Below are 26,559 nucleotides of genomic sequence, written 5' to 3' on the forward strand. Positions count from 1 at the left end.
ATTTAGAGTACCCAATTATTTTTTTCCCAATTAAGGGGCAATTTAACGTGGCCAATCCACCTACGCTGCAGATCTTTTTGGGTTGTGGGGGTGGAACACACGCAGACACAGGGAGAATGTCCAAACTCCACACGGACATTAACCGGGGCTGGAATCGCACCCAAGTCCTCAGCGCCATGAGGCAGCCGTACTAACCACTACGCCACTATGCGGCCTATAATTATGTTTAATGCCATGTAACTGACAATGTATTTATCAGTGACACTAATTTAGGGTGAATAAGTACATTCAATTTTGTTTCAACTCATTCTGGGATTTTTACCAGTTTTGTTGAGATTACAAACTGGATAGAATTGTGATATTTAATGAAAACAGTAAAAAAATAAGAACAAAGAAAAGTACAGCACAGGAACAGGCCCTTCAAGCCTGTGCCGACGATGCTGCTCATATAAACTAAAATCTTCTACACTTCCGGGGTCCATATCCCTCTATTCCCATCCTATTCATGTATTTGTCAAGATGCCCCTTAAACGTCATTATCGTCCCTGCTTCCACCACCTTCTTCGGCAGCGAGTTCCAGGCACCCACTACCCTCTGTGTAAAAAACGTGCCTCGAACATTTCCTCTAAACCTTGCCCCTCGCACCTTAAACCTATGTCCCCTAGTAATTGACCCCTCTATCCTGGGAAAAAGTCTCTGACTATCGACCCTCTCTATGCCCCTCATAATTTTGTAGACCTCTATCAGGTCGCCCCCTCAACCTCCGTCGTTGCAGTGAGAACAAACCAGGTGTATTCAACCTCTCCTCATAGCGAATGCCCTCCATACCAGGCAACATCCTGGTAAATTTCTTCTGCACCCTCGCCAAAGCCTCCACATCCTTCTGGTAGTGTGGCGGCCAGAATTGAACACTATACTCCAAGTGTGGCCTGGCTAAGGTTCTATACAGCTGCAACATGACTTGCCAATTCTTATACTCAATGCCCCGGCCAATAAAGGAAAGCATGCCGTATGCCTTCTTGACTACCTTCTCCACCTGTGTTGCCACTTTCAGTTTCCTGTGGACCTGTACACCAAGATCTCTCTGACTGTCAATACTCTTGAGAGTTCTACCATTCACTGTATATTCCCTACCTGCATTAGACCTTCCAAAATGCATCACCTCACATTTGTCCGAATTAAACACCATCTGCCATCTCTCCGCCCAAGTCTCCAAATGATCCAAATCCTGCTGTATCCTCTGACAGTCCTCATCACTATTCGCAATTCCACCAACCTTTACGTTGTCCGCAAACTCACTAATCAGACCAGTTACACTGATCCCTGCGGAACACCACTAGTCACAGCCCTCCAATCAGAAAGCACCCTTCCATTGCTACTCTCTGCCTTCTGTAACCTAGCCAGTTCTGTATCCATCTTGCCAGCTCACCTCTGATCCCGTGTGACTTGACCTTTTGTACCAGTCTGCCATGAGGACCTTGTCAAAGGCCTTACTGAAGTCCATATATGATGTGGAGATGCCGGCGTTGGACTGGGGTGAGCACAGTAAGAAGTCTTACAACACCAGGTTAAAGTCCAACAGGTTTGTTTCAAACACGAGCTTTCGGAGCACGGCTCCTTCTTCAGGTTCTTCATTCACCTGAAGAAGGAGCCGTGCTCCGAAAGCTCGTGTTTGAAACAAACCTGTTGGACTTTAACCTGGTGTTGTAAGACTTCTTACCGAAGTCCATATAGACAACATCCACTGCCCTACCTGCATCAATAATTTTTCTGACCTCCTCGAAAACTCTATCAAGTTAGTGAGACACGACCTCCCCTAGTGTTACATGTCCTTTATTTTTATACTCAATTTTACCTTTTTCTTAAGTTCCAGGATATACAAGATGACAAACATCTGGGTTGGCAGCAAAAGATGAATATAGACCAGGAGCAATGTGTGCCAGATGGAGTGTCCAATAAAATCAATTTAAGATTCCAAAACTTCAAAATGAAAGTTAGAGGAATCTCTCACGGGAGTTGGACAGTATCATGCGTAAGTTGCAGTTTTCTTTTAACAGGTTTATATATTTTTTAATCTGCATGACAAACGGTATTTAAAAAAAATGTTTCTTTATTTTTAAATCCCATTAGTTACAAACGCAATGTGCAGAATGGACACTTATTCCACCTCATTGCTTGCTCCAAAAGCCAATTCAAATTGAAGCCAATTCATGGTCTCCACAAGAGGGATATACAAGCTCCAAGCTGACAAGAAAAGGCATTGCACCTCATCTTGGGCTTGATCTGACGCTTGATCTTAGCCAAAAGGCCGAGAAGTGATTCAAAAATTTTCTTGAGCAAATTTTTCATCCTCTCCTTTCTCAGAAACCCAGATACTGTATAATCAAATTAAAATCAACATATTTTCATTTAGGCCAATTAGTACAAGGAATCACAAGATCTGGCATATTAGATGCATTAAGGATAGTAGAGAAGTTTGTAGGGCAGTCAAAAATATTAATTCTATTTTTACATTTTTCATGTTGTGATACTTTTTTAAAATTATTTTTTTTTAATTTAGAGTACCCAATTCATTTTTTCCAATTAAGGGGCAATTTAGCGTGGCCAACCCACCTAACCTGCACATTTTTAGGTTGTGGGGGCGAACACGGGGAGAATGTGCAAACTCCCACACGGACAGTGACCCAGAGGTTGTGATACTTTTTAACCTGTCAAATTGGATGATTGAAGGAGAAAATGGTAAGGGGAGGGGGGGAATCTTTTCAAAAAGTATTTTGAAATATTTAATTAACTGTGCCTCTTTTCCCTTTAATTGGTACACTTTGCCCACTGATTTTCTCCTGGGTAAAGTATTTAGTAGTTCTTATGTTATAATTTTTAACTGTCCGTGTGGAGTTTGCACAGTCTCCCCGTGTCTGTGTGGGTCTCGCCCCCACAACCCAAAGATGTGCAGGTTAGGTGGATTGGCCACCCTAAATTGCCCCTTAATTTGAAAATTACTCTAAATTTTTTTTTTAAGTTATAATTTTTATTTGAAAATTACAAAGTTTTAAAACTATAACATTCTATGAATATAAAATTTGATCCAATAAGGTGGTAACATAATTAAAATGGACAGTGTGATGGAGAGAAAGACACAAAGATAGTGTGACATTACATCTGTGAATCCAAATGGAAAGTTTAAGACCAGCTCACTCCAACTAGGTGCATTTAATCCATTAGCAAACATGTAGGACATACTAAAACTCCAGAGACTAACCAATTGGCATTAAGGAAATTCTCAGGAGTTCCTCAGAGTAGTGTCAGGCCCAACCATTTTCAGCTGCTTCATCAATTACCTCCTTCCCTCAAAGTGAGAAGTGAGGATATTCACTGATGACTACACAATGTAGAGTACCATTCGCGATTCTGCAGATACTGAAAGAATCCCCGAACAAATGCAGCAAGACCGGGAAGAATATCCAGGCTTGGACTGGCAAGTTGCAAGTAGCAGTCGTGCTACACAAGTGCAAGGTAATGACCGTCTCCAACAAGAGAGAATCTAACCAGTTCCTCTTGACATTCAATGGCATTACCATCACTGAATCCCCCACTATCAACTTCCTGGGGTTACCATTGACAGAAATTGAACTGGAACAGCCATATAAATACTGTGGCTACAAAAGCACGTCAGAAGCTACGAATCCTGCGGTGAGTAACTCATGTCCTGACTCCCTAAAGCCTGTTCACCATCTCCAAGACACAAGTAAGGATTGTGATGGAATACTTTCCACTTGCCTGGACGAGTGCAGTTCCAACAACATTCAAGTAGCTCAACACCATCCAGGATAAAGCAGCCCGCTTGATTGGTACCTCTTCCACAAACATCCAATCCCTCCAGCACTGACGAACAGTAGCAGCCGTGTGTACCAGCTACAAGATGCACTCGGGCAACTCACCAAAGCTTCTAAGCAGCAACTTCAAAACCCACAACTGCTACTATCAAGGACAAGAGCAGCAGAAACCTGGGAACACCGCCACCTGAACATTCCCCTCCAAGTCACTCACCATCCCAACTTGAAAATAGATCCCTGTTCATCACCGTCATTGGGTCAAAATTCTGGAACTCCCTCCCTAACAGAATTAGGTGTACCAACACCTCAAGGACTTCAGTGGTTCACAAAGGTAGCTCACCACTATCTTTCAAGGGAATTTGGGATGGGCTGGCCTAGCCAGTGACACCCACATCCCGTAAATTAATTTATAAAATGGTTATTGAGCAGGTGTTTCTCCAACGATGCCGAGTATTGCAACCTCCTCTTCAGTACACTAAAGCTTACTAAATCCCTGTAAATACAATATTTTCAGACACTATTTTCTAAATTTTTAATTAAGAAAACCATTTTACTTTAAAAAGGTAGCATAAGTAAAACAGGTCAGGTTTGTTTTCAGGTTGCGTTTTTTGGCAACATTGTATGTGCGCATTTCTACTGTTTCCCTGCCACATTTACAGTTTTACCGACTCGTGAAACATCGAGCACATTGCATCAGACTGGCCACAAACCTGACACTGCTAGATGGAAATTCTGCTAGATGGAAATTCCTGCAGTGGCAATGAGAAAAAAAGTGTTTTTGCCATTTTAATGCAGAAGTGGATAATTTAAAGCAGCAAACTAACAAACAGAAAATATTGTACACACTCCGGCAGCATCTTGCGTTGAATATCTCCAGTTTCCGATTTGCAGCATCGTGTCACTTTTGTGAATTGTTAATGATGACTTTTTGATGATTAATTAATATAATTAAAATATTAGGAGGGGCTGTTCTGGTTGTGGTGAAAGTGCAGCCATTATTTGATGCCAATGCTGTTTGAACATAGTTAGTAAAAATGTAGTCGGCAGTTATACAATATTGTAAAACTTCAGACATTAAGACCTGCATATATTTCCTGCCTACCAAACCCATACTTTGGGGGCAGTAGAGTGACATTTGCGTGGGCCAGTGTGCATGCGCAGATAGTCACATTGCGTTGACAGGAGACATGACACAGTTTTGTTTTCGCAATTCAAGAAAACTAATCAAATCAGCAGAACTCCGATTCAAAAGGTTTTCTAGATCATTCAATTTACAGAAGTTCCACTTGTCATGAAGCTCCTTTAATTCATATTTTCTAAAACATTAAAATGACTTGATTTTTTTTATTACTGAAAGCAGAACATTTTCACAAGAGGCCGAGACACCCATGTTCTAGGAAGAGTAGGTCAATATATATAAAATTATTTAGATGAGGGAACTAAATGTAATATTTCTAAATTTGCAGATGACACAAAACTAGGTGGGAGGATGGGCTGTGAGGAGGATGCAGAGATGCTTCAGTGTGACTTGGATGAGCTGAGTGGGCAAATGCATGGCAGATGCAATATAAATGTGGATAAATGTGAGGTTATCCACTTTGGTAGCAAAAACAGGAAGGCAGGTATTATCTGAAAGGCTATAAATTGAGAGGGGGAGGGAGGTAAAGGGAAACTCATAGAAACCTATCAAATTCTCGCAGGACTAGACAGTGTAGATGGAGGAAGGATGTTTCCAATGGTTGGGGAATCCAGAACAAGGGGTCACTGTCTGAGGATACAGGGTGGACCATTTAGGACTAAAATAAGGAGAAATTTTTTCGCCCAGAGAGTGGTGAGCCTGTGTAATTGTCTATCACAGAAGATAGTTGAGGCCAAACATTGTTGTCTCTGCGGAGACTGCAACTTTATGTTTTCAAGAAGGAGTTAGATATAGCTCTTGGGGCATAAGGGATCAAAGGATATAGGGAAGGGTAGGAATAAGCTATTGAGTTGGATGATCAGCCAAGATCATAATGAATAGCGGAGCAGGTTCGAAGGGCCAAATGGCCTACACCTCCTCCTATTTTCTATGTTTGTATGTGAAGCCTCTTTCACAATTCAATGAGATCATGGCTGATCTGTGGCCAAACTCCATACGTCTGCCGTCACCCAATATCCCTTAATATCTTTGGTGAACACATATCTATCAATAGGAGATTTCAAATTAACAATTGATCGAGCATCAATTGCTGTTTGCAGAAGAGAGTTCAAAATGTCTACCATCCTTTATGAGCAGAAAACACTTTTGCTGAGAAAAATTCCTTGCACTTACCTATACAATCCTTCTGGCCCATTAAGTGCTGCTATTCCAGGAACTAGGGAGTCAGCTATATGGTATTTCCCATCACTCATTGCTCGATTAAACTGTATATTTTGGTCAAACAGCATCCAGAGCTGTTAGGTATAGAGAAAATTGATTATAAGCACAGAACCATACATAGATGAACGTTGACATAACAGTACTGCAAGCTTGTGTGGTACTACAGTATGACAGCAATTAATTTGTAACTTTAAATCTTGAATAAATTTATATTAATTCATAGTACATACTCAGAAACTAGAATGAGATTTCCTATAGTAAGTATTGCTATTCAGATCTCTCCTAATATTTCTGTTCACAATTAAAAGGTAGTCCCTATAAGAGGGACCATATCTCCACTGAGCTTAAAATGTATAATATGAATGGGATAATGTGATGAGAACCAATAATTATTCTATTACCATGGCAATGTTACTGAAGCCTGCGGAGACTGCAACTTTATTTTCCTTAGCATTTCAAAAACATATCTTCAAGCCAGATCGTTGCAGAAAAATCTAGTGATACAACATTTGTCAAGCTCGATGCAAATTCTCTGACAAAATAATAAGACTTGAATTTTCAGCAGTTTGTTTCAATACGTTGGGAAGTATCTGGTAAGCATCGCTTAGCAGAGTTCCACAAGCTTCCTCAAGGAACAGAAATAGGCAATGCATAACAAGAGTTAAACTAGGGTTGCAATAGTTTGCTCTTTGAAATCTAAGCAGTCACAATGGAGAAACAAAACCAAATAGGTCAGGCTGGTGTTCCTAGTGCCAGAAGTGCATGCATGTGTATTCTAGGAATGGACAGAATCTGGTTCAATGGTTATGACCCTCCCTTCGGCCTCCCGCTTTGCCCGCATGGAGATTTATGGCCTCTGCTTTCTTCCCCACCAGGCAAGAAACTTAGCAACATAGCAGGTATGGTCCCAAACCTACATCCCATCAAACTGGCGAAGCGAGCTGGTTCTCCAGTTCACGGACTATTTCCACCGAGTCCAATAGGAGGTCTGCACTGATGGTGGAAACAGACACAGGAGCTTTTTTATGGTCATTTGAAAACTAAATGATTAATTTTCAACCAGATCTCCAGATTTTACAGAAACTGAAGTTTTCATGCCAATCCATCCGATGGCAGTTTGAGGACTAAACTTGTAGCTCCCTAATTCATTCAAAATAAAAGTAGCTGTTAAGACACTAACCCTTTCTTCCCAATAACCCTGTGGCAAGAAAACAAAGTAAACACTTTTAGAAATGTAATTATCAATCCACTGCAGTTAAAATATTGTATACCTGATTTGAAGAATGGTTATAACCTGTTCTGAAGAGTGATTATACCTTTTGTTAAATGACAGTAATCAGTTTTAAAATGTAACTGTCATAAAAAGATGGCATCATCTGTATCAAACAATTACTGCAAGCACAATTATCAGCATACCTTTGCATGCTGGCTGTGGGGAGGAAACCGATCTTTTAAATGCTTCAGGATTTCGGAAGCAGCTGAGTAATAGCCCTGCAAGTCCAAAAATACAATTTATGTTAACAATCACAATCAAGCGTGCATTTAACATTCGATTTTAATAGCATTTCTACTGCTTGGGTCCTTTTTGGATACGAGAATCAATTTAGGAAAAAAAAGCAAATTGAATTTCTCTTGCTTTATATTTAATGGAGTTTGATACCCAAGTTGCTAATCTTTTGACAAAAAATTATTTCAGGATCTCGGCTTCACCACAAGATGGCATTTAATCATTATAATTGATTTTTTCATAAGCAAAGGTCATATGACTAATTCAAATTTTCAAGTTCACTTCAATTTGTTTGGAAGGGATTACCAGTTTGAGAAATGTGAAAGAGTCAAATTAATAGCATGGAGACAAACCCTTAACAGCTTCCAATCATGGCCATCTCCATCAAAGTTTCATCAGCTCCCTCTCGTGGTTCAGTTTAGTAACTGGTCTTGGCCAAATAACCCACATAAACTTCCGCAATCAAAAGAAAAAGTCCTTTTAACGATTTTAAATTATACCGAGTTTCTAACTAATATTGTGAAGTACAGAATTTAAATTATCATTCATTTTTCAGATTGTAAGACTTTCTAGATGATACAACATTTCAGTTGCTGTAAAAACATGTAACAGATGTAAGACCAGAGTGGGAGACAGGTTCAAGGCCATTTTGCTCAGGTCCCAATCTCACCTGCACCACCGTTGAGGAACACGGAGAGGAAACCAAGTATTTCAGTAGAGAGAAGGAAAAACATGCTCGGCGCAGCATTCACCCAATTATGCATCAGTGTCTAGAAACATGTATCAGGCCCTTGATTTTGGAAAATGACAGGCTTAAGCACCGGGGGTGGGGGGGAGGAGGAGGATCTATTTCTTCCCCTCTTCAGGGAGTTATGTAGGTGGAGGTCACACGTCAGGTGGCTCCTGCTGAGTCGTCAGGTGGGGCTGCTCCCCTCACGATGGAAACTCTTACTGAGGTGATGCCGGTGGTGTTTGAAAGAGTTTGCCTAGACATCGAATGTGCTTTGGAGGGAGCTGACGGCTTTGCTTAAAGAGTGGGTGGAGGTGGGCAGCACAGTGGCTCAGTAATTACCACTGCTGCCTCATGGTGCCGAGGAGCTAGGTTCGATCCCAGCCCCGGGTGACTGTCTATGTGGAGTTTACACATTCTCGTGTCTGCATGGGTCTCACCCCAACAGCCCAAAAAAATGTGCAGGGTAGATGAATTAGCCACACTAAATTGCCCCTTAATTGGAAAAAAAAATTGGATACTTTAAATTTATTAAAGAAAAAAAAAGTGGGTGGAGGAGGCGATTGCCCCGGTAAGGCGGCAGTGATAAAGACGTCGGTCGAAGTGCCGGGAGCAAGGAGTGAAGTAGAAGTGGGTGGAGGAGGCATTGCCAAAACACAGTTCACCTCGATGGGCGAGGAGCTGCAGAGGGTGATCGTGATCAACAAAGGGCTCAGAGCTAAGATGGAGGACCTAGAGAACGGGTCGAGGAGGCAAAACGTGAGAATCGTGGGCCTGCCTGAGTGGAAGCAGAGTTGATGGGGGAGGGGGAAGAACCCTCCCGCTAAGAGTTGGACAGGGCACATCGATCCCAAGAGTGAATGAGCCACCAAGGTCAGTGGTTAGCATTGTTGCTTCACAGCGCCAGGGACCTGGGTTTGATTCCCAGCATGGGTCACTGTCCGTACAGCCTCCCCGTGACTACATGGGTTTCCTCCGGATGCTCCAGTTTCCTCCCACAGTCCAAAGATGTGCAGGTTAGGTAGATTGGCCATGATAAATTACCCTTCGTGTCCAAAAAGGTTAGATGGGGTTACTGGATTACGGGGACAGGGTGGAATTGTTGCCTTAAGTAGGGTGCCTTTCCAAGGGCCGGTGAGGACTCGATGGACTGAATGGCTGCCTTCGGCACTGTAAATTCTATGATCCTATCTATGAAGGTGCCAATGCTCGCAGGGAATAAAAAGGGCAGCGAAGACAAAAGGTGTGGGGGAAAAAAAAAAAACACAAAGCTGACTTACCTGTTCTGCATGAAGTTCTGCAAGGTGACACAGTACTACAGCCATTGCCTCGGTGTTATTTTGATGAATATCCATGTTTACAGACTCCAGACTGTGCATGTACAGAAGAAGCTGTGTTTGTTGTAGTGCCATTGTGCTACAACAATAAAAATGAAACACTGAACATTAGTGCTGTGAATTATTTATTAGAAATCATAACTTTTGTCTTTTAAAAAACATATTGATAGTTACGTAGATACATAGAAGATAGGAGCAGGAGGAGGCCTTTTATCCCTTTGAGCTTGCTCTGTCATTCATCACGATCATGGCTGATGATCCAACTCAATATCCTAATCCTGCTTTCCCCCCATAGCCTTTGATCCCATTCTCCCCAAGTGCTATATCTTGCCGCATTTTGAATATATTCAAGGTTTTAGCATCACTACTTCCTGTGGTAATGAATTCCACTGGGTCACCACTCTTTGGGTGAAGAAATCTCTCCTTATATCTGTCCGAAATGGTTTACCCTGAATCCTCAGCCTGTGACCCGTGGTTCTGGACACACCCAACATTGGTACGGTATGGGACAATTGGGCGCGGCCGTTTTGGCGCGGCCGTTTGGGCGCCATGGGACAATTGGGCGCAGCCAATTTGGCGCGGCCGTTTGGGCGCAGACGACAGAAATTTTTTTAGTTTTTGTGGCTAGTAAATTGTTGCAAATTGTTGCAAGTAAATTTAAAAACCTTAAATGAGTTCATTTAGTTTAGTTCGTCTACCATTTCCTCGTCTGTTCAGACGACCAACATATGTATCTTCAAACCAGTTGAGTAAATCTTGAAGTTCTTGCGGCAGTTGGGTTGCTAAAGCATCCAGATATTCATCGATTTTGTTCAAAGGTACAACGGCAATGGCAATAATCATTTTAGCTTTTAACGCGCGAAATCTGGATCAGTTTTATATAAACTACGGAACCCCATACTATCTAGATGTTTTTGCATATTTTGAGCTAAATGAAAAAAACATCCTTTTATTTGAACATCGGAGAATATGTCTTTCATAGCACTGTGCGCAGCTTGTTCATAATCACAGACGATTGAACTGGGTTTCAAGTTGGGTTTGATTTCTTTCAATAATGCGAACATTCTCGCATATATGGTGCGTTGCTTGTTGGGCAAAAGAGCATAAACCGTAGGAATAACTCCTCCGTGTTTTTTTTAACCATAATTACATAAATCTGAGAAAAGAGGCTGGGAGCAATACTGAATGTGCCATCTGCAAACCACATATCAGATGTCAATAAGTGTTGTAGCCAGCTCTGTCTTCCGAAGATTAATATCCGGTCGTGACCTGGTCCACTATCACAAAGTAAAACATTTTCTTGCACTCCTGGTTGAGGGACATATATCCTGTAGCATTCTGGCACAATCAATTGTTGTAAATCACTTGGATCGGTGGGGGCGTTCAATACATAATTACGCTTTCTGCTTATCATTCTCCTCAAAGCAGATATATTAGGAATGGCTGGTAGACTAGCTTGGGATATGTCTGTCAAACATTCATTAACAACTACAGTCGGTGCCTCAAGGGCTTCCTGTGCTCTCTTTTTTATTTTAGTTTTCACGAGTGCAACCTCTACTTGTGCAGCAGAAGCATCATGCGAATGGCTGTTCAGCTGCCTCACCACGTTTGCAGCTTTAGTATGGAGCCGTGCTTTGCACCAGTTTTTTTGCTCACAAATCCAAAATTTCACTTCGCTGTCACCTTTGCTTGTTTTGTCAAAGACGTAAAGGAATCCGTTATGAACAAATTTTTCTTTACCACGTTTCGTTGATACTGCCTCAGCCATCATATGGGTATGCGAATTGGTTTAGTTACAAAATATATAAAAAGATGGTGATAGAACGAAACACTTGTGACAGCGGACCCGCACCAGCAGCCAACTCAACTGAGGCTAATTTACAAATAAAGAAATGTTATTTTGGCGCCAAAACGTCCGGCGCCAAAACGGCCGCACCATAATGGCTGCGCCAAAATGTACCTAACCCACATTGGTAACATCTGCCCTGCATCTACTCTGTCTAGTCCCGTTAAAATTTTGTAAGTTTCTATGAGATCCCTCCTCATTCTTCTGAACGGCAGCGAAAACGATTCCATCCTAGTCAATCTCTCCTCATATGGCTGTGCCGCCATCCCCGGAATCAGTCTGGTAAACCTTCATTGCACTCCCTCGAGAGCAAGAATATCCTTCCTCAGAAAAGGAGACCAAAACTGCACACAATACTCCAGGTGTGGCCTCACCAAGGCCCTGTATAATTGTGGCAACACATCCCTGCTTCTAGACTTGAAACCTCCCGCAATGAAGGCCAACATACCATTAGCCTTCTTTACTGCCTCCTGCACTATAGTTATATGGGTAAGATGAGTAGAGAGGGATATGGGCCAATTGCAGGCAGTAGGGACTATCTTAGTGGTAACAAAACTGGGTGGCATGGACAAGTTGGACTGAAGGGCTTGTTTCCATGCTGTAAACCTCTATGACTCTAAATACTCTTGAAAGTTTCACATAGTAGGTAAACCTAATTTGTGTTATTAAGCAATATAGAACAAGGCAACATCAGAGCCAGATTGCAAACTTGGCATTAACCCTCTTCTGGAGTACTCAAAAAAGGGTGTGTGGTGTGTGTGTGTGTGTGTGTGTGTGTGTGTGGGGGGGGGGGGGGGGGGGGGAAGAGAGAGAGAGAGAGAGAGAGGAGGAAAGAGAGCGAGAGCGAGTGAGAGTGCTAACAATCACTGCCCAGACTCTCTGGAGAATAATACCCAATTGAATATAGTTCCAGGTTCAGTTCTATTCTCTGTTTAGTGATAGGACAGAACTGTATGTTTTTGGAAACCGAGCAGAAAGTAACAGAATTGCATGTGGACTAGACACAGCTTATTATTTGCCCATTCTCAGTTGTGGAATAACTCAATACATCATGGAAAATAGAATACACACAATTTATTTCCATGAGTACATAAAAAATTAAATACGCTATTATGTACCTTTGTCCATACATTTTCCAAATTGCTGTTTTCTGTGCTATGCTTACATCAATAAGCTCTGAAAGCCCATGTTTCCAATGCAACATGTCAGAATCCTTCATAGCATCCATTAACTTGTTGGCTGACCTTCCAGAGAAGGTCCTTTGTTGCACCAGTGATTGGATGCCCAGAGAAGCCAGATACTACAAAACAAGAAGTCAGTTATTCATACAATGGGATTATAATTTGGTTGTTTTTTTCCCCAATGTGGTACACATTGACATGGCAGTATTTGTTGCCTATGCCTAGCTATCCTGAACACAAAGACCATAAGATATAAGAGCAAAATTCAGCTATTTGGGCCATCAAGTCAGCTCCGCCATTCCACCATGGCTGATATATTTTTCATTCAAACTCTCCTGCCTTCATTCAGTGACTTGGCCTCCACAGCCTTCTGCGGCAATGTGTTCCAGATTCACCACCCTCTGGCTACAAAAATTCTTCCTGATCTCAGTTTTAAAGGATCATCCCTTCAGTCTGAGACTATGTCCTTGGGTTCTAGTCTCCCACTAGTGGAAACATCTTCTTCGCGTCCACTCTATGTAGGCTTCTCAGCATTCTCTAAGTTTCAATGAGATCCCCCCTCCTCTTCTAAACTTCATCGAGTACAGACCCAGAACCCTCAACCACTCCTCATACGACAAGCCCTTCATTCCTGGGATCTTTCTTGTGAACCTCCACTGGACCCCCGCCAAGGCCAGCACATCCTTCCTTAGATACAGGGCCAGAAACTGCTCACAATATTCCAAATGGGGTCTGACCAGAGCCTTACACAGCCTCAGCAGGATATCCCTGCCCTTGTATTCTAACCTTCTCGAAATGAATGTTAACATTGCATTTGTCTCCCCAACTGCCAACTGAACCGGCATGTAAACCTTAAGAGAATCCTGAACTAGGACTCCTAAGTCCCTTTGTGCTTCAGATTCCTGAAGCCTTTCCCCATTCAGAAAATAGTCTATGCCTCCATTCTTCCTACCAAAGTGTATCACCCCACACTTTTCCACATTGTACTCCATCTGCAACTTCTTTGTCAACATCCTAGCCTCTCCGCTTCCACAACACCACCTATTCATCTACATATCTTTGTGACATTTACAAACTTAGCAATAATGCCCTCAGTTCCTTCTTCCAGATCGTTAATGTATATGGTGAATAGTTGTGGTCCCAACACTGCCCCCTGCGAATACCACTAGCCACCGACTGCCTTCCTGAAAACACCCCGTTTTCCACATTCTCTGCCTTCTGCCAGTCAGCAAATCCTCTATCCATGCCAGTACCTTGCCCCTAACACCATGGGCTCTTATCTTATTTAGCTGCCTCCTGTGTGGCACTTGTTAAAGGCCTTTTGGAAATCCAAATAAATCATGTCCACTGCTCTCCTTTGTCTAACTTCCTCATCATCTCCTCAAAGAATTCCAACAGATATGTCAGGCATGACCTCCCCTTTACGAAGCCGAGTTGACTCATCCCTATTTCACCATGCATTTACAAGTACTCCGCAAACTCATCCTAAAATCTCATGGACTCTAAAATCTTACCAACGACCAAAGTCAGTCTAACCGGCCTATAATATCCCATCTTCTGCCTCCCTCCCTTCTTAAACAGGGGTGTTACATTAGCCATTTGCTAGTCCTCTGGGACCCTCCCTGACTCCAGGGATTCCTGAAAGATCACCATCAATGCCTCCACAATCTCCTCAGTCATCTCTATTAGAGCCCTGGGGTGTAGTTTATCTGGTCCAGGTGATTTATCCACCAGATTTTTCAACTTCCCCAGCCCCTTCTCCTTCGTGATGGCCACTACACTCACCTCTGCCCCCGACTCTCTTGAAGTTCTGGTATGCCACTGGTGTCTTCAGTTCCTTTATTTCTTTGTTCCCCATTACTACTTCTCCAGCCTCATTTTCCAGGTCCAATGTCCATTCTTGCCTCTCTCTTACCTTTTGGATATCGAAAAAACGTTCGCAAACTTCTTTTATATTACTAGTTAGCTTTCACTCATATTTCATCTTATTCCCCCTTATTGCTTTTTTAGTTGCCCTCTGCTTTCTTTTAGAGACTCCCCAATCCACTGGCTTCCCACTAATCCTCGCCACATTGTATGCTTTCCCTTAGCATGTTTCCTCCTCCTTGGGATGAATTTCTGCTGTGCGTCCCGAATAAGCCCCACAAACCCCTGCCATTGCTGTTCCACTGTCTTCCCTGCTAGGCTCCTCTTCTAAACAACTCTGACCAGCTTCTCCCTCATATTTTTGTAGTTACCTTTACTCAATTGTAATTCTGATTCCAGCCGGTCCCTCTCAGACTGCATAAACTATCATATTGTGCTCACTGCCCCCCCCAAGGGTTCCTTCACCTTAAGTACCGTAATCAGGTCTGTCTCATTACACATCACCAAATCCAGAATTGCCTGTTCCCTAGTGGGCTCTACCACAAGTTGCTCCAAAAAAAAATCTCGTAGACAATCCATAAATTCCTTTTCTTGGGATCTGCTACCAACCTGATCTTCCCAGTTCATCTGCATTTGAAGACCCCATGATTATTGTAATATTGCCTTTTTTATATGCAGTTTCTATCTCCTGATTTATTTTCTGCCCCACATCCTGATTACTGTTAGGGGGCCTGTACATAACACCCACCAGGATCTTTTTTCCCTTTGCGATTCCTCAACTCTACCCACACAGATTCTGCACCTTCCAACCCCATATTGCTTCTTGCTACTGAGTTGATTTGATTTCCTACCATCAAGGTAACCTTCTCACCTCTGCGTGTCGATAGGACACATATCCTTGGATATTTGGATCCTCTTTACAGCCACATCTGTGATGCCCACAACATCGCACACGCTACAAGCTCAGATGCTTTGTTACGTATACCGCGTGCATTTAGGTACAACACCCTAAATTGAACATTAATTGGAAAACAAAAAGAACCGGGTACTCTAAATTTATTTTAAAAATTACTCACAGGTAAGCCAAGTTGCCCAGCCTTTTTCACAGAATGTTCAACAAGAACTGCATTGTCAGATCCCTTCATCTGCTCCAGAATGTAAAGCCAACTCTAGAAACAAAGCATCCATAGCACAATGAACTTAGAAGAATTATAAAAATTAAAATATCAAAATTTAGAGTTACTTTTCATAGCAAAGCAAAATAAATGGGTTAGGAAGGATTGAAAAATGTGGCGACTGAATTACAGACTATAGAAAAACAACACTTTTCTTCTCCCCGCCTTACCAAGCAGTGCTGTAAACAAACATGGTCGCTGGATTCTTGGGCAATACGAATAGCTTCCTGTAAAGCAAACTGGGCCTGTTCACTACAGAAACAAAGATATAAAAGTCAGGTCATCTAGCAGACACATACAACTTAGTAGTATTAATTGCACTTAATTGTCCCAATTGTATTAGAGAAGCACTTCATGAAGCAGTTTTCCACTTTTAATTACTTCCTGGCAACCCCTTGCTGTTCAAACTAGCATGTTCAGAGATGCTTTTTAATGTAGCCATGGCAACAACAAAAAAAAAATCACATCTCTGAGTGCCATCAATTTTTGTAATGGTGTCCAAAGATGCGCAGGCTAGGTGGGTTTACAGGGATAGGGCGGAAGTGTGGGCCTAGATAGGATGTTTTAAGAGAGGATCGGCGCAGACTTGGCCCAATAGCCTTCTTCTGCACTGAAGGGATTCTATGGTTTGGCAAGGGTCATTCGGACCACCTTTAGCACGCTCACTTCACTCCTGATACAGAGATAACTGAGAATGCTTCAACCATTCAGCCTGCCTGCTTTAGCAATATTTCATGGCTACATCCAAGAGGAATGTTTAAAGTTGAAGACTGCGTGGCACGTTGGTGCAGTGGTTAGCACTGCTTCCTCACAGCACCAAAGACCCGGGTTCAATCCCGGCCCTGGGTTGGAGTTTACATATTCTCCCCCCGGTTTGTGTGGGTCTCACTCCCGCAACCCAAAAGATGTGCAGGTAGGTGGATTGGCAACACTAAATTGCCCCTTAATTGGAAAGAAAGAGAATTGGGTACTCTAAAGTTATTTTAAAAAAAATAAAGTTGAAGAGAGGTGGAGCTGCTGTTGGGCGATATTACTGCACATCACCCTCTATGGTGCTGTTCCTTGCCTCCAACGGCCAAGTATTGGTACATACCCATTTTATGGTGCCAATCTTTATTAATTTTGTGAAATCTTAGTATGCACAGAAATTAAAGCATTCTTTGGCAGCAGTCCAGAGCATGGACTCAATAACTAGAACCAAAACTGATAAGTACTCACTGGTGACCAAATCTACAGTTTAAAGCAGCAAGATTGAGAGCCGCATATCGTAAACTACGTCCAAATCCATCCTCTCCACTGCTTTTGCTGTCACTGCCAGTAAGAATCAACCGATCAAAATAGTGAAGGAGGCTGTGCATGGCACTGAAGTAGTCTTGTACGCGAAGGCTGTTTAGGTAGCTCAAATAATGCTAAAATCACAAGATAAATAAATATATTAAAATATTGTAACTGTGAGGCAGCACGGTGGCGCAGTGGTTAGCACTGCTGCCTCACAGGGCCGAGGTCCCAGGTTCAATCCAGGCTCTGGGTCACTGTTCGTGTGAAGTTTGCATATTCTCCCCGTGTCCGTGTGGGGTTCGCCCCCACAACCCAAAGATGTGCAGGATAGGTGGATTGGCCATGCTAAAACTGCCCCTTAATTGGGAAAAAAAATGAATTGGGTATCTAAAATTTATTTATTTTAAATATTGTAACTGTTGCCTTCGAATGATACATTTTTAAAAATGTGATAGATTGTCAACAAATTTTCCAAGGTATTCTGTGAGCAATGCTATCTACTTAATTCATTGTCATTTCATACATGAAGATCTGGTGTGAGTGCATAGGGGGAGAAGAGATGTAACATCAGTCACTGAATTAAAATGTGACTGCCATGGACCAAAATTTATTTCATCCGTTCAAATTAATGCAACAATGGTTTAGGAATGGAGGAGGAGAGGCAATGTGGAACCTGTCCAACTTATTTGCTCTCAGGACTGTATTCATAGGGGCTGGTTTAGCACAGTGGGCTAAACAGCTGGCTTGTAATGCAGAACAATGCCAGCAGGGCGGGTTCAATTCCTCTACCGGCCTCCCCGAACAGGCGCCGGAATGTGGTGACTAGGGGCTTTTCACAGTAACTTCATTGAAGCCTACTAGTGACAATAAGCTATTATTATTATTATTTGCAACGGAATTAGCAACCAGTTTTGGAGAGATGGGAAAAGGCAAACTATCCAGAAATGTTACCAACCTTTACTTTATATATTAATTATTAAAATGTAACATCTCCAGCACTTTGAAAATGTATGTTCAGTCATCAGTAATGTACTGTTGCAACCTTTCAAAAGATCCTTTGTCAACACTTAAATATGTAAAACAACATTTTAAAAGCATAATTACAAATAGATTAATTATAAGAAGGAAGAATTTAAATCAGAGATTTAGAATTTGAATACTTACAGCTTCTGAAAAATCAGGATTAAATTTCAGTAAGTTATTCAGTTCTTTCTGTAGAGCAGCTGGTGAAAGAGCCTTGTTTTCATTGTTTTTCAACAGTGATGCCTACAAAATTAAAAATCCATACTTGTCTTTTGCACAAGCAAAGCTGATAAACTAGCCAATGGTGACACCCATACTATTAGCTAATTGTTTTAAGTGCAGACCGAGCAGAATTTAATTCTATATTTATACAAGATTATCTCCGAGAGAATGGCCATCAGCCTGTACTAAATACAAACTTGTGTTCTATGCTGGTCAAGGGCAATCTAAACCAGTGTATTGCTTGTGCTTCAAAATAAACATCAAATATTACATTTGTACAACCATTTGGTTAAATAACCCCAGAGAAAAATAGCAGAAATCCTTGTTCATGTTAAATAGGATTCTTTTGAGTTTAATATCCATTCTAAATATGGAAAACACTATTGCAATGTTAATCTTACTTGAATTATTTGCTGAAGATGCCCACATCAAAACTCCTTCACACTTCATAAGGTGTTTTCTCCAACCACTACCATCCAAACAACTTATTAAATGAATGTGAACCAGCAGCAGATAAACAGAATAATCTCATCTTTTTAAAACTTATTTTCTAAACATTATTTATTCTAACTCCTTTTTGAAAGGTGGAATTAGAATCCCCTTATCTCCCTCCCATCTTATTTATCCATTTTAGAGGTGGGGACAACATTGGTTTAAAGAAATAGGTAGATCCAATGACCATTTTTGAAAGTAAACAGAGTGTGATCAACAGGGGAGGATTACAACTGTTAGCAGGTCAATGTCTGATAGACTTCTTCTATTTTGAAAAACAGTAAAAGACTCCTGGCCAGTAGACTAATCACAGTCCTGACAACACCAGCAAATCCTGACAAGTACAAGTGCAAGTAAAAACAGGTAATGGTTCTATAGTTGTGAAATAATATGCTCTCTCACGACCGTGAATAGATCCATCAGCCAGTTTGGTATTGAGTCACAAAGACCAGGAAGGTCCAAAGATTGATCCCTGGCCTGTGCCACTTGTGAGACATGCAGGAGAGCTATTTGTACCCAAACTACTTATCATAGCAAGAGCCAGAACTTAAAGAAAAAAAGGAATAAAAATAGTCATAGCATACCTGTTGAGCAAGGAAATATTCTGCTTGTTTCTGGGACAGAGGTCCTCTGTCAACAATTTCTTCATCCCTATCAAATAATATTGTAGCATCAATAATTGAAGAAACTTTTATTTGCTAAATATTTAACAAAGCTGAGCTTTATTTGTTAATTTACTCCTCCAATTCACTGATCCTAGCTGAAGTACATGTTCCTATAGTGGCAAGGAAATAGAATTTTAGTTGATAATTGAAGATAACAAATTACAGGTTGATAGGGATACAAATATTTCATTGGTATTGAGTTTGCATTGATACAATCGCAGCAATTCAACAAAATAGATACAATCCTGAACTAATCAAATGAGAGATAACATTCTAGTCCTCTTACAAAAACGGTTTTGCCTGTTCACATCAGTTGCTACATAACTGCACAACATTGACATCTGTAAAGGTGCACAAAGTTAAAGTAGTAAGAGCAATGAAAGTCAACGAGCCAGGATAGGCATAAGTAACAGCCAGAGAATCAGGGCAGATGGGGTAACATAGCTGATCCAAGAAACAGCAGCAGGGCAAAAAAGAGACGCAGTAGCAGAAACCCGAGAGCGCAAAGCACTGTATAGTGAGAGGGAAGAATGAACGCAGCAGGGGCATAGTCATTTGACAAGGGAAACCTTAGAATACTTTCCTTCTTCGCTAGGCTGCGCTAGTGATTTTGGGGAAGTGACCTGCAGCATCTGTGTTACCAAAAGAACAAAGAGTTCATACTGGTGCGAGGACACTTTGGTTCTGTCCAACCCTGGCATATCACACGACTGCTGGGAAAACCAATTATTTTTATGTAACAAGTGTGTTTTTAAATCAGATTAATTGTCTTATTGAACAGCTTTTTACAAAAAAATATGAACAAAGATTTTAGACGACAGAGATTGAGAGTTTGAAAGTTGCTACAGTACACCTGCAGCCATTTTCTGCAGTGATGGAGGGAATGAATGTTTAACATGGTGGTGTGGGTGCCAATCACGTGGCCTGCTTTGTCCTGAATGATGTTGAACTACTTGAATGTTGTTGGAACTTCACCTGTTCAGCAAATCAGAGAGTATTCCATCACATTCCTTATAGATAGTGGACACGCTTTGAGTCGTCAGAAGGGGAGTCACTCGCTGCAGAATATTGAATCTTACCTGCTCTAGCAGCCACAGTATTTGTAAGGCTGGTCTAATTGAATTTCTAGTCAGTGGTGAGCCCCAGGATACTAATAGTAGGCAATTCAGTGCTGGTAATACTATTGAATATTAAAGGAAAAGTGCTTGGAATCTCTCTTGTTGGATTGGTCATTGAGTGATGCAAATATTATTTGCCATTATCAGTCCAAACCTGGACATGGTCCAGGTCTTGCTCCATACAGACAAGGGCTACTTCATTATCTACACAGTTGCAAATGGAACTGAAGACTGTAATCATCACTGAATATCCCCACTTCTGATGGAAGGAAGGTAATGGAAGCATCTGAAGATGGTTGGTCCTAGGACCGCCTGTGCAATATTCTGGGGCTGAAATGATTGGTTTCCAACTACAACCACTCTCTTTTGTGCTAACTATGGGTGGAATTCTTTGGCGATGCCCACCCAACGACTGGAAATTCCCGATAAAGGTCAACGGACCGTTACATGGTCCCTGCCCCGTCCGTGGCGATCTTGCAATGAGTGCGGCCGAAGAATCCAGCCCTATAGCTCCAGCAAGTAAAGAATTTTCACCCTGATTTCCAATTGACTTTAATTTTGTGAGGGTTCCTTGATTCCACACTCAGTTGAATGCTGTGTGTCAAGGGCTATTAGCCTTTGGCATCCAATATCCAATTCATTGAACTAAGGCTATAATGAGGTCTGGAATGGAGTGGTCTGGTTGAATCCAAACTGGGGATCAGCGAGAAGGCTATTCAAGAGCAAGTGCTGCTTGATAACACTGTTGTCAACACGTTCTGTTATTTTGTTAATTATTGCGAATAGACAGGAGAAACTTTTTCTGGACAGTGGGCAGCATAGTGGTTAGCACTGCTGCATCACAACGCCAGGGACCCAGGTTAGATTCCGCCTTGGTTGACTGTGTGGAGTTTGCACTTTCTCCCCGTGTCTGCGTGGGTTTCCTCCGGGTGCTCGTTTCCTTCCACAGTCCAAAGATGTGCAGGTTAGGTGGAATGACCGTGCTAAATTGCCCCTTAGTGTCCAAAAGGTTAAGTGGGGTTACAGGAAAAGGGTGGAGGTGAGGGCATAACTAGGGTACTCTTTCCAAGGGCCGATGCAGGCTTGATGAGCCGAATGGCCTCCTTCTGCACAGTAAATTCTATGATATAACTAGGTAATTTTCTACTTTGTTGGATAGATAGAAAACAGTATTGTAGAGGTGCAGGTGGGTCTGGAGAGAGATCTCCAACATGGTATCTGGGATGTTGTCAGGGCCTACTGTCAGTGTTGTTTCCCATGTACTTGGCCAATTTTAGATATCAGGTGAAGTGAAATAGACTGAAGACTGGAGCCGGAGCCTTGAAGACTAGAATAGGAGGCCAATATGGATCATCCAGTGGACATTTCTGGCTGAAGATGGCCACCAATGCCTCAGCCTTGTCTTTTTGACTGGTGTTGTGCTCTGCTATCATTGAGGGTGGAATGTTCATAAAGTCTCCACTTCCCATTAGTGGTCCATCGCCATTCATAGCTGGATGTGGCAGGGCTGCAAAACTTTGATCAGATCCATTGGTTGTGGGATCACTCAGCATTTTGACTGTCTGCACAAGTTGCAAACCGGCATCAGCTAAAATGGGAACTGTTATGTTTATGGGGCACAGCCTAGATTTAGATCAATATCCTGTTGGTTTAAAGAAGAAAGCAGGGTGTTTGTAATCATAATACAAGAATAATAAGATCAATTTGTTTTGCTTCATTTTTAATTAACCCATGACAGATTGCCATTTTAGGCATCCAAATTCATTGGTATCAAATGAAAAAATGGTAATTCCACTTCAAATACAGTTCCATACATGGTCCCATCATAGATGTCAATGAGGAGCCACCTGAACCTGAAGATTCAGTAATGAATAAGGTATTTGAGTACTGCTGAAAAAGAGATATGCCATCCAAACTTTTCATATTGCACTCAGCTGGGCGGAATTATCAAGCCATAAAGATGCTCTGTCTACCACACAAATTAATAATGTGGTATATGTATTTCGGTGCCAGTGTGATGCCAGGTGTGTAGGCCGTACATTTCAATGAGTGATGGACAGCTCACAACAGGCTAGGTACTGACCATACCCAACCAGCCATGCTTACAAAGCTCATTGGATATGATTCTACAATTGGACACTTGCTAAACAATCCGATTGTGTCAAGAATTACATGAGCAACCAATTTATGATCATCAGTCAGGCTTGGAGCATGGCTCACTTACGTGTGCAAGAAGCTACATATTCACAACAAAGGGCCCCTTCTTTTGAAAACAGAAAGAACATGTCACACATTGCACCTTTTCAACTAAAAGAAAGTTAGGGAACTCCTATTCTCTGTTACTTCCCCATGGCAATCCACTGATCAGTCAGTCAACATGGCAATGCCTCTATATCAGAATCCAGTTGCCAACCAAACAGCAGCCTCATCTCATGCAATATAAATTGTTGTTTCCTTTCAGATTTGGTATTTTTGCGAATCTATCCTGATGGGCGCAAGATGAAAAGTTTTGACAGCATGTTTCTTTTTTTCAGCATGAAGAATTGGGAGAAAGTTAATAAAATGGATAATAAAACAAGGCAGCTGTCTGAAGAGATTTTGAAATACAAATTAGCATATCAGTGAGAAAAGCAAATGTTTACCAATATGACTAGGAGAAAACAATGGGGTATAGAAGAGGTAACTTCAAAATGGAGAGACAAGGAAATTCACATGTAAATGCTAAAAGCTGGATCCACAGGGTGAATAACATCAAAGGGGAAGAGTGATATATAGATAGCACATTAACTGGAGAAAGGAGACACAATAGCAGCTACCATCATAACCACGCAAAACTACAGAATCAGTCTCCCTAAAAGAAATGATTGCTAAACAGGCAACTGGTTAAGATCGAAAATGAACTGATGGAAGTAAAAATAGGAGTTGCCGCCTCCAAAGAAGTTAAGACAATTTTTTGATTGGAGAGGTGGTCAGGGTTCCCTCGGCAGTTTGCTTGGGGGATGCCATTTCCTGTTTTTTTTTCTTCCATCTCCCTCCCTGTTTACTGAAATTTGGTGTATAAGTTTCTCAGTCGTCTCTCTTGTGAAAATGTAGGTAGGAAAAATAAATAAATAAATAAAAATGGGGTGAAGGTGGAGGAGAGTGTTCACAGCCTGAAGTTGCTGAAAATAGTAAGTCCCTGCCTAAGTGAAGGACAGGCATGAGACGGTGAGTTGAAATGGCAAGCAGCAGGAAGGTCTGGGTCCCTCAGAAATGGAAATAGAGGTATCAAGGAAGGGAAGAGAAGTGTCAGAGATGTCTATGTGAAGATGATAGAGGGATGGAAATTGGAAGCAAAATTAATAGATTTTCCAGGTCCTGAGGGGAACATGAAGCAGCATCGAAAATCGCCAATATACTGATAAAAGAGTTGTGGGACGGGGTCGGAATAGGATTGGAAGAGGGAATGTCGACACTATTCTTTTCCAATGGTAGCGAGTTCGACATTCTCACCAATATTTGAGCAAAGAAGTTTCTTCTGAATTCACTATTGGATTTCTTGGGGACCATTGTATATTGATGTCCTCTAGGTATGTTCTTCCCCACTACATCCACTATTAAATCCTTTCATAATTTGAATTTCTTCTATTAGGTCACCACTTTACCTTGTTTTAACAAGCGAAGAGAGACCCTGCTTGTTCATGCTTTACTGATATGTATACCTAGGCATTTCTGTTATCATCCTTGTATTTCTTCTTTGCCTCAATGTACTTTTTACACTATGGAGACCAAAACTGCACATCATACTTTCAAAGTGTAGTCTAGACATGATTCGGTAGAGGACTTCCCTACTTTACAATTATATCCCTCTAGAAATAAACTAGTTTGGTTTGTTTTTTATGGTCTTACTAACCTGACGTGCAACTCTGTTGAACACTGTTTTAAATGTCTTCTATAGTGTTTCTATTTTTTTCCATTTGCCAATATGGCTGCCCATTTTATCTTTTCAAGTTATATTCTCAGCTCCTCAATATCACTTTTCCTCCAATTCATGAACTTGTTTGTTGACATACTTAAATCCTTCTTTATCACCATTTTAAAGATTATGTTAGGGTCACTATTGCCTAAATGTCCCCACTTTTCCTTCTCTTATCTGCACTGGTTAATTCTCCATTACTTGATCCAATAGTAAATATTCCCTTGTTGGACTCTAAAGGAATCTGGCATACCATGTGGGAACCCTCATCTCCTTTACCTACTTCTGTCCAATTAAAAGCAGGGTAGGTGAAACCCCCTGGATTATTATTCAATGTTTGTTTTACTCAATTCTTTACACATACTGCATATTTCTGCCTTTACCTCCGTTCCACTATTAGGTAGACTGTACCTTTTTTTTAATTATGTGGGCGTCGCTAATTCAGCCAGCATTTATTGCCCATCCCTAGCTACCCTCAGAAGGTGGTGGTGAATTTCCTTCTTGAACCATTGCAGTCCTCGAGATGTAGGTACACCCAAGTGTCGTTAGGGAGGGAGTTCCAGGATTTTGATCCAGCAACAGTGAAGGAATGGCAATATCTTTCCAAGTCAGGAAGGTGAGTGACTTGGAGGGGAAACTCCAGGTAGTGGGGTTCCTAGTCATCTGCTGCTCGTCCTTCTAGATGGTATTGGTCATGGGTTTGGAAGGTGCTAAGGAACCTCGGCGCGTTCCCGCAGTGCATCTTGTAGTACACATGGCTACCACTGTTCGTCAGTGGGGTAGGGGTTGAATGTTTGTGGAAGGGGTATCAATCAGATCGGCTGTTTTGTCCTGGATAGTGTCAAGCTTCTTGTGTTGTTGTTGGAGCTGCACTCATCCAGGCAAGTGTTCCATTACACTCCTAACTTGTGCCTTGTAGATAGATGGTAAACAGATTTTTTTTGGGGGGGGGGGGGTCCTAGCCTTTTAGTGTGCTGCCTAAGGAACCTTGGCGAGTTCCTATTAGTGTGGCAGGTCTAGCCTACAAACCACTTTATATTGGTAGAGGAAAAAATATGCAATGTAGGACCAAAATCGATTCAGCAGCTACCCAGTTCTGTAGAGAATTTAAATGATAGGCGTTCACAGGACAAAAGTATATTTCAAAAATATTCTAACGAAGTTGAAGGAGTTGACAGAAGAAAAAAATACAAGGTGAGGAATACTTCTTGAAAGTAGCTTCCCCACCCATGTTTTCATCCTCCTTCAAGCAATAAGCAAATGTTATTAGAAGCAAATTACTACGGATGCTGGAATCTGAAACCAAAGAGAAAATGCTGGAAAATCTCAGCAGTTCTGGCAGCATGTGCAGGGAGAGAAAAGAGCTAACGCTTTGAGTCCAGATGACCCTTTGTCACATTGACAAAAGGGTCATCTGGACTCAAAATGTCAGCTCTTTTCTCTCCCTACAGATGCTGCCAGGCCTGCTGAGATTTTCCAGCATTTTCTCTTTGGCAGAAAATGTTGTTACTCTTTGATGAATCTTACCTTGTTGGAAAGTCTAGTTCCTTTTTTTCCATCTTTCCATCTAGATCTAAAGAGGTTAATTCCATATCGGTGTCTTCTCTTTCTGCTGTCTTGGAAGATATCTTTTCATAGCTTTGGTAATACTGCTGTAAAGCTGTGTAAAGCTTATAAACCTGACTGAAGGACAGTTTGTTGTAAGCCAAGATCATGTGCCGCAAGAACAGACCTACAGGAATATTAAGAATTCGTGACCCAACTGACTTCCATGTATTTTCAAACTGTTGTCCTGGACACAAGATAATTAGTACAGAATATAATCAGTAAAACTGATCATTCTAAATTAAGTTTGATTAGAAATTTACATTCTGGGAGTGAATTTGTGGCAGTATTAACATTTCCAACCTGGAAAGTTATGGGTGCATGCCCCAGTGTAGCCAGCCCTAGCAAGTGGAGATGAGATCTTTGG

The 26,559-nt window shown here is 41.6% G+C and overlaps 1 protein-coding gene across 2 annotated transcripts in view; it reads right to left on the minus strand.

The window, feature by feature from the left end:
* anapc5 (anaphase promoting complex subunit 5) overlaps positions 1-26,559 on the minus strand; it is a 56,264-nt gene that overhangs the window by 16,133 nt on the left and 13,572 nt on the right. For both annotated transcript variants that reach the window (XM_038789436.1, XM_038789426.1), the window contains 10 exons: positions 26,115-26,319; positions 19,434-19,500; positions 18,277-18,378; positions 17,053-17,243; positions 16,005-16,086; positions 15,736-15,828; positions 12,731-12,912; positions 9,710-9,845; positions 7,609-7,683; positions 6,145-6,266 (listed from right to left, as the gene is read on the minus strand). In XM_038789436.1, coding sequence (XP_038645364.1) covers positions 6,145-6,266; positions 7,609-7,683; positions 9,710-9,845; positions 12,731-12,912; positions 15,736-15,828; positions 16,005-16,086; positions 17,053-17,243; positions 18,277-18,378; positions 19,434-19,500; positions 26,115-26,319 — 1,255 coding nt within the window. The remainder of the gene's footprint in view (positions 1-6,144; positions 6,267-7,608; positions 7,684-9,709; positions 9,846-12,730; positions 12,913-15,735; positions 15,829-16,004; positions 16,087-17,052; positions 17,244-18,276; positions 18,379-19,433; positions 19,501-26,114; positions 26,320-26,559) is intronic.

Source organism: Scyliorhinus canicula, chromosome 1, assembly GCF_902713615.1.
Source record: "Scyliorhinus canicula chromosome 1, sScyCan1.1, whole genome shotgun sequence".
In the NCBI taxonomy this organism is placed as follows: domain Eukaryota; kingdom Metazoa; phylum Chordata; class Chondrichthyes; order Carcharhiniformes; family Scyliorhinidae; genus Scyliorhinus; species Scyliorhinus canicula.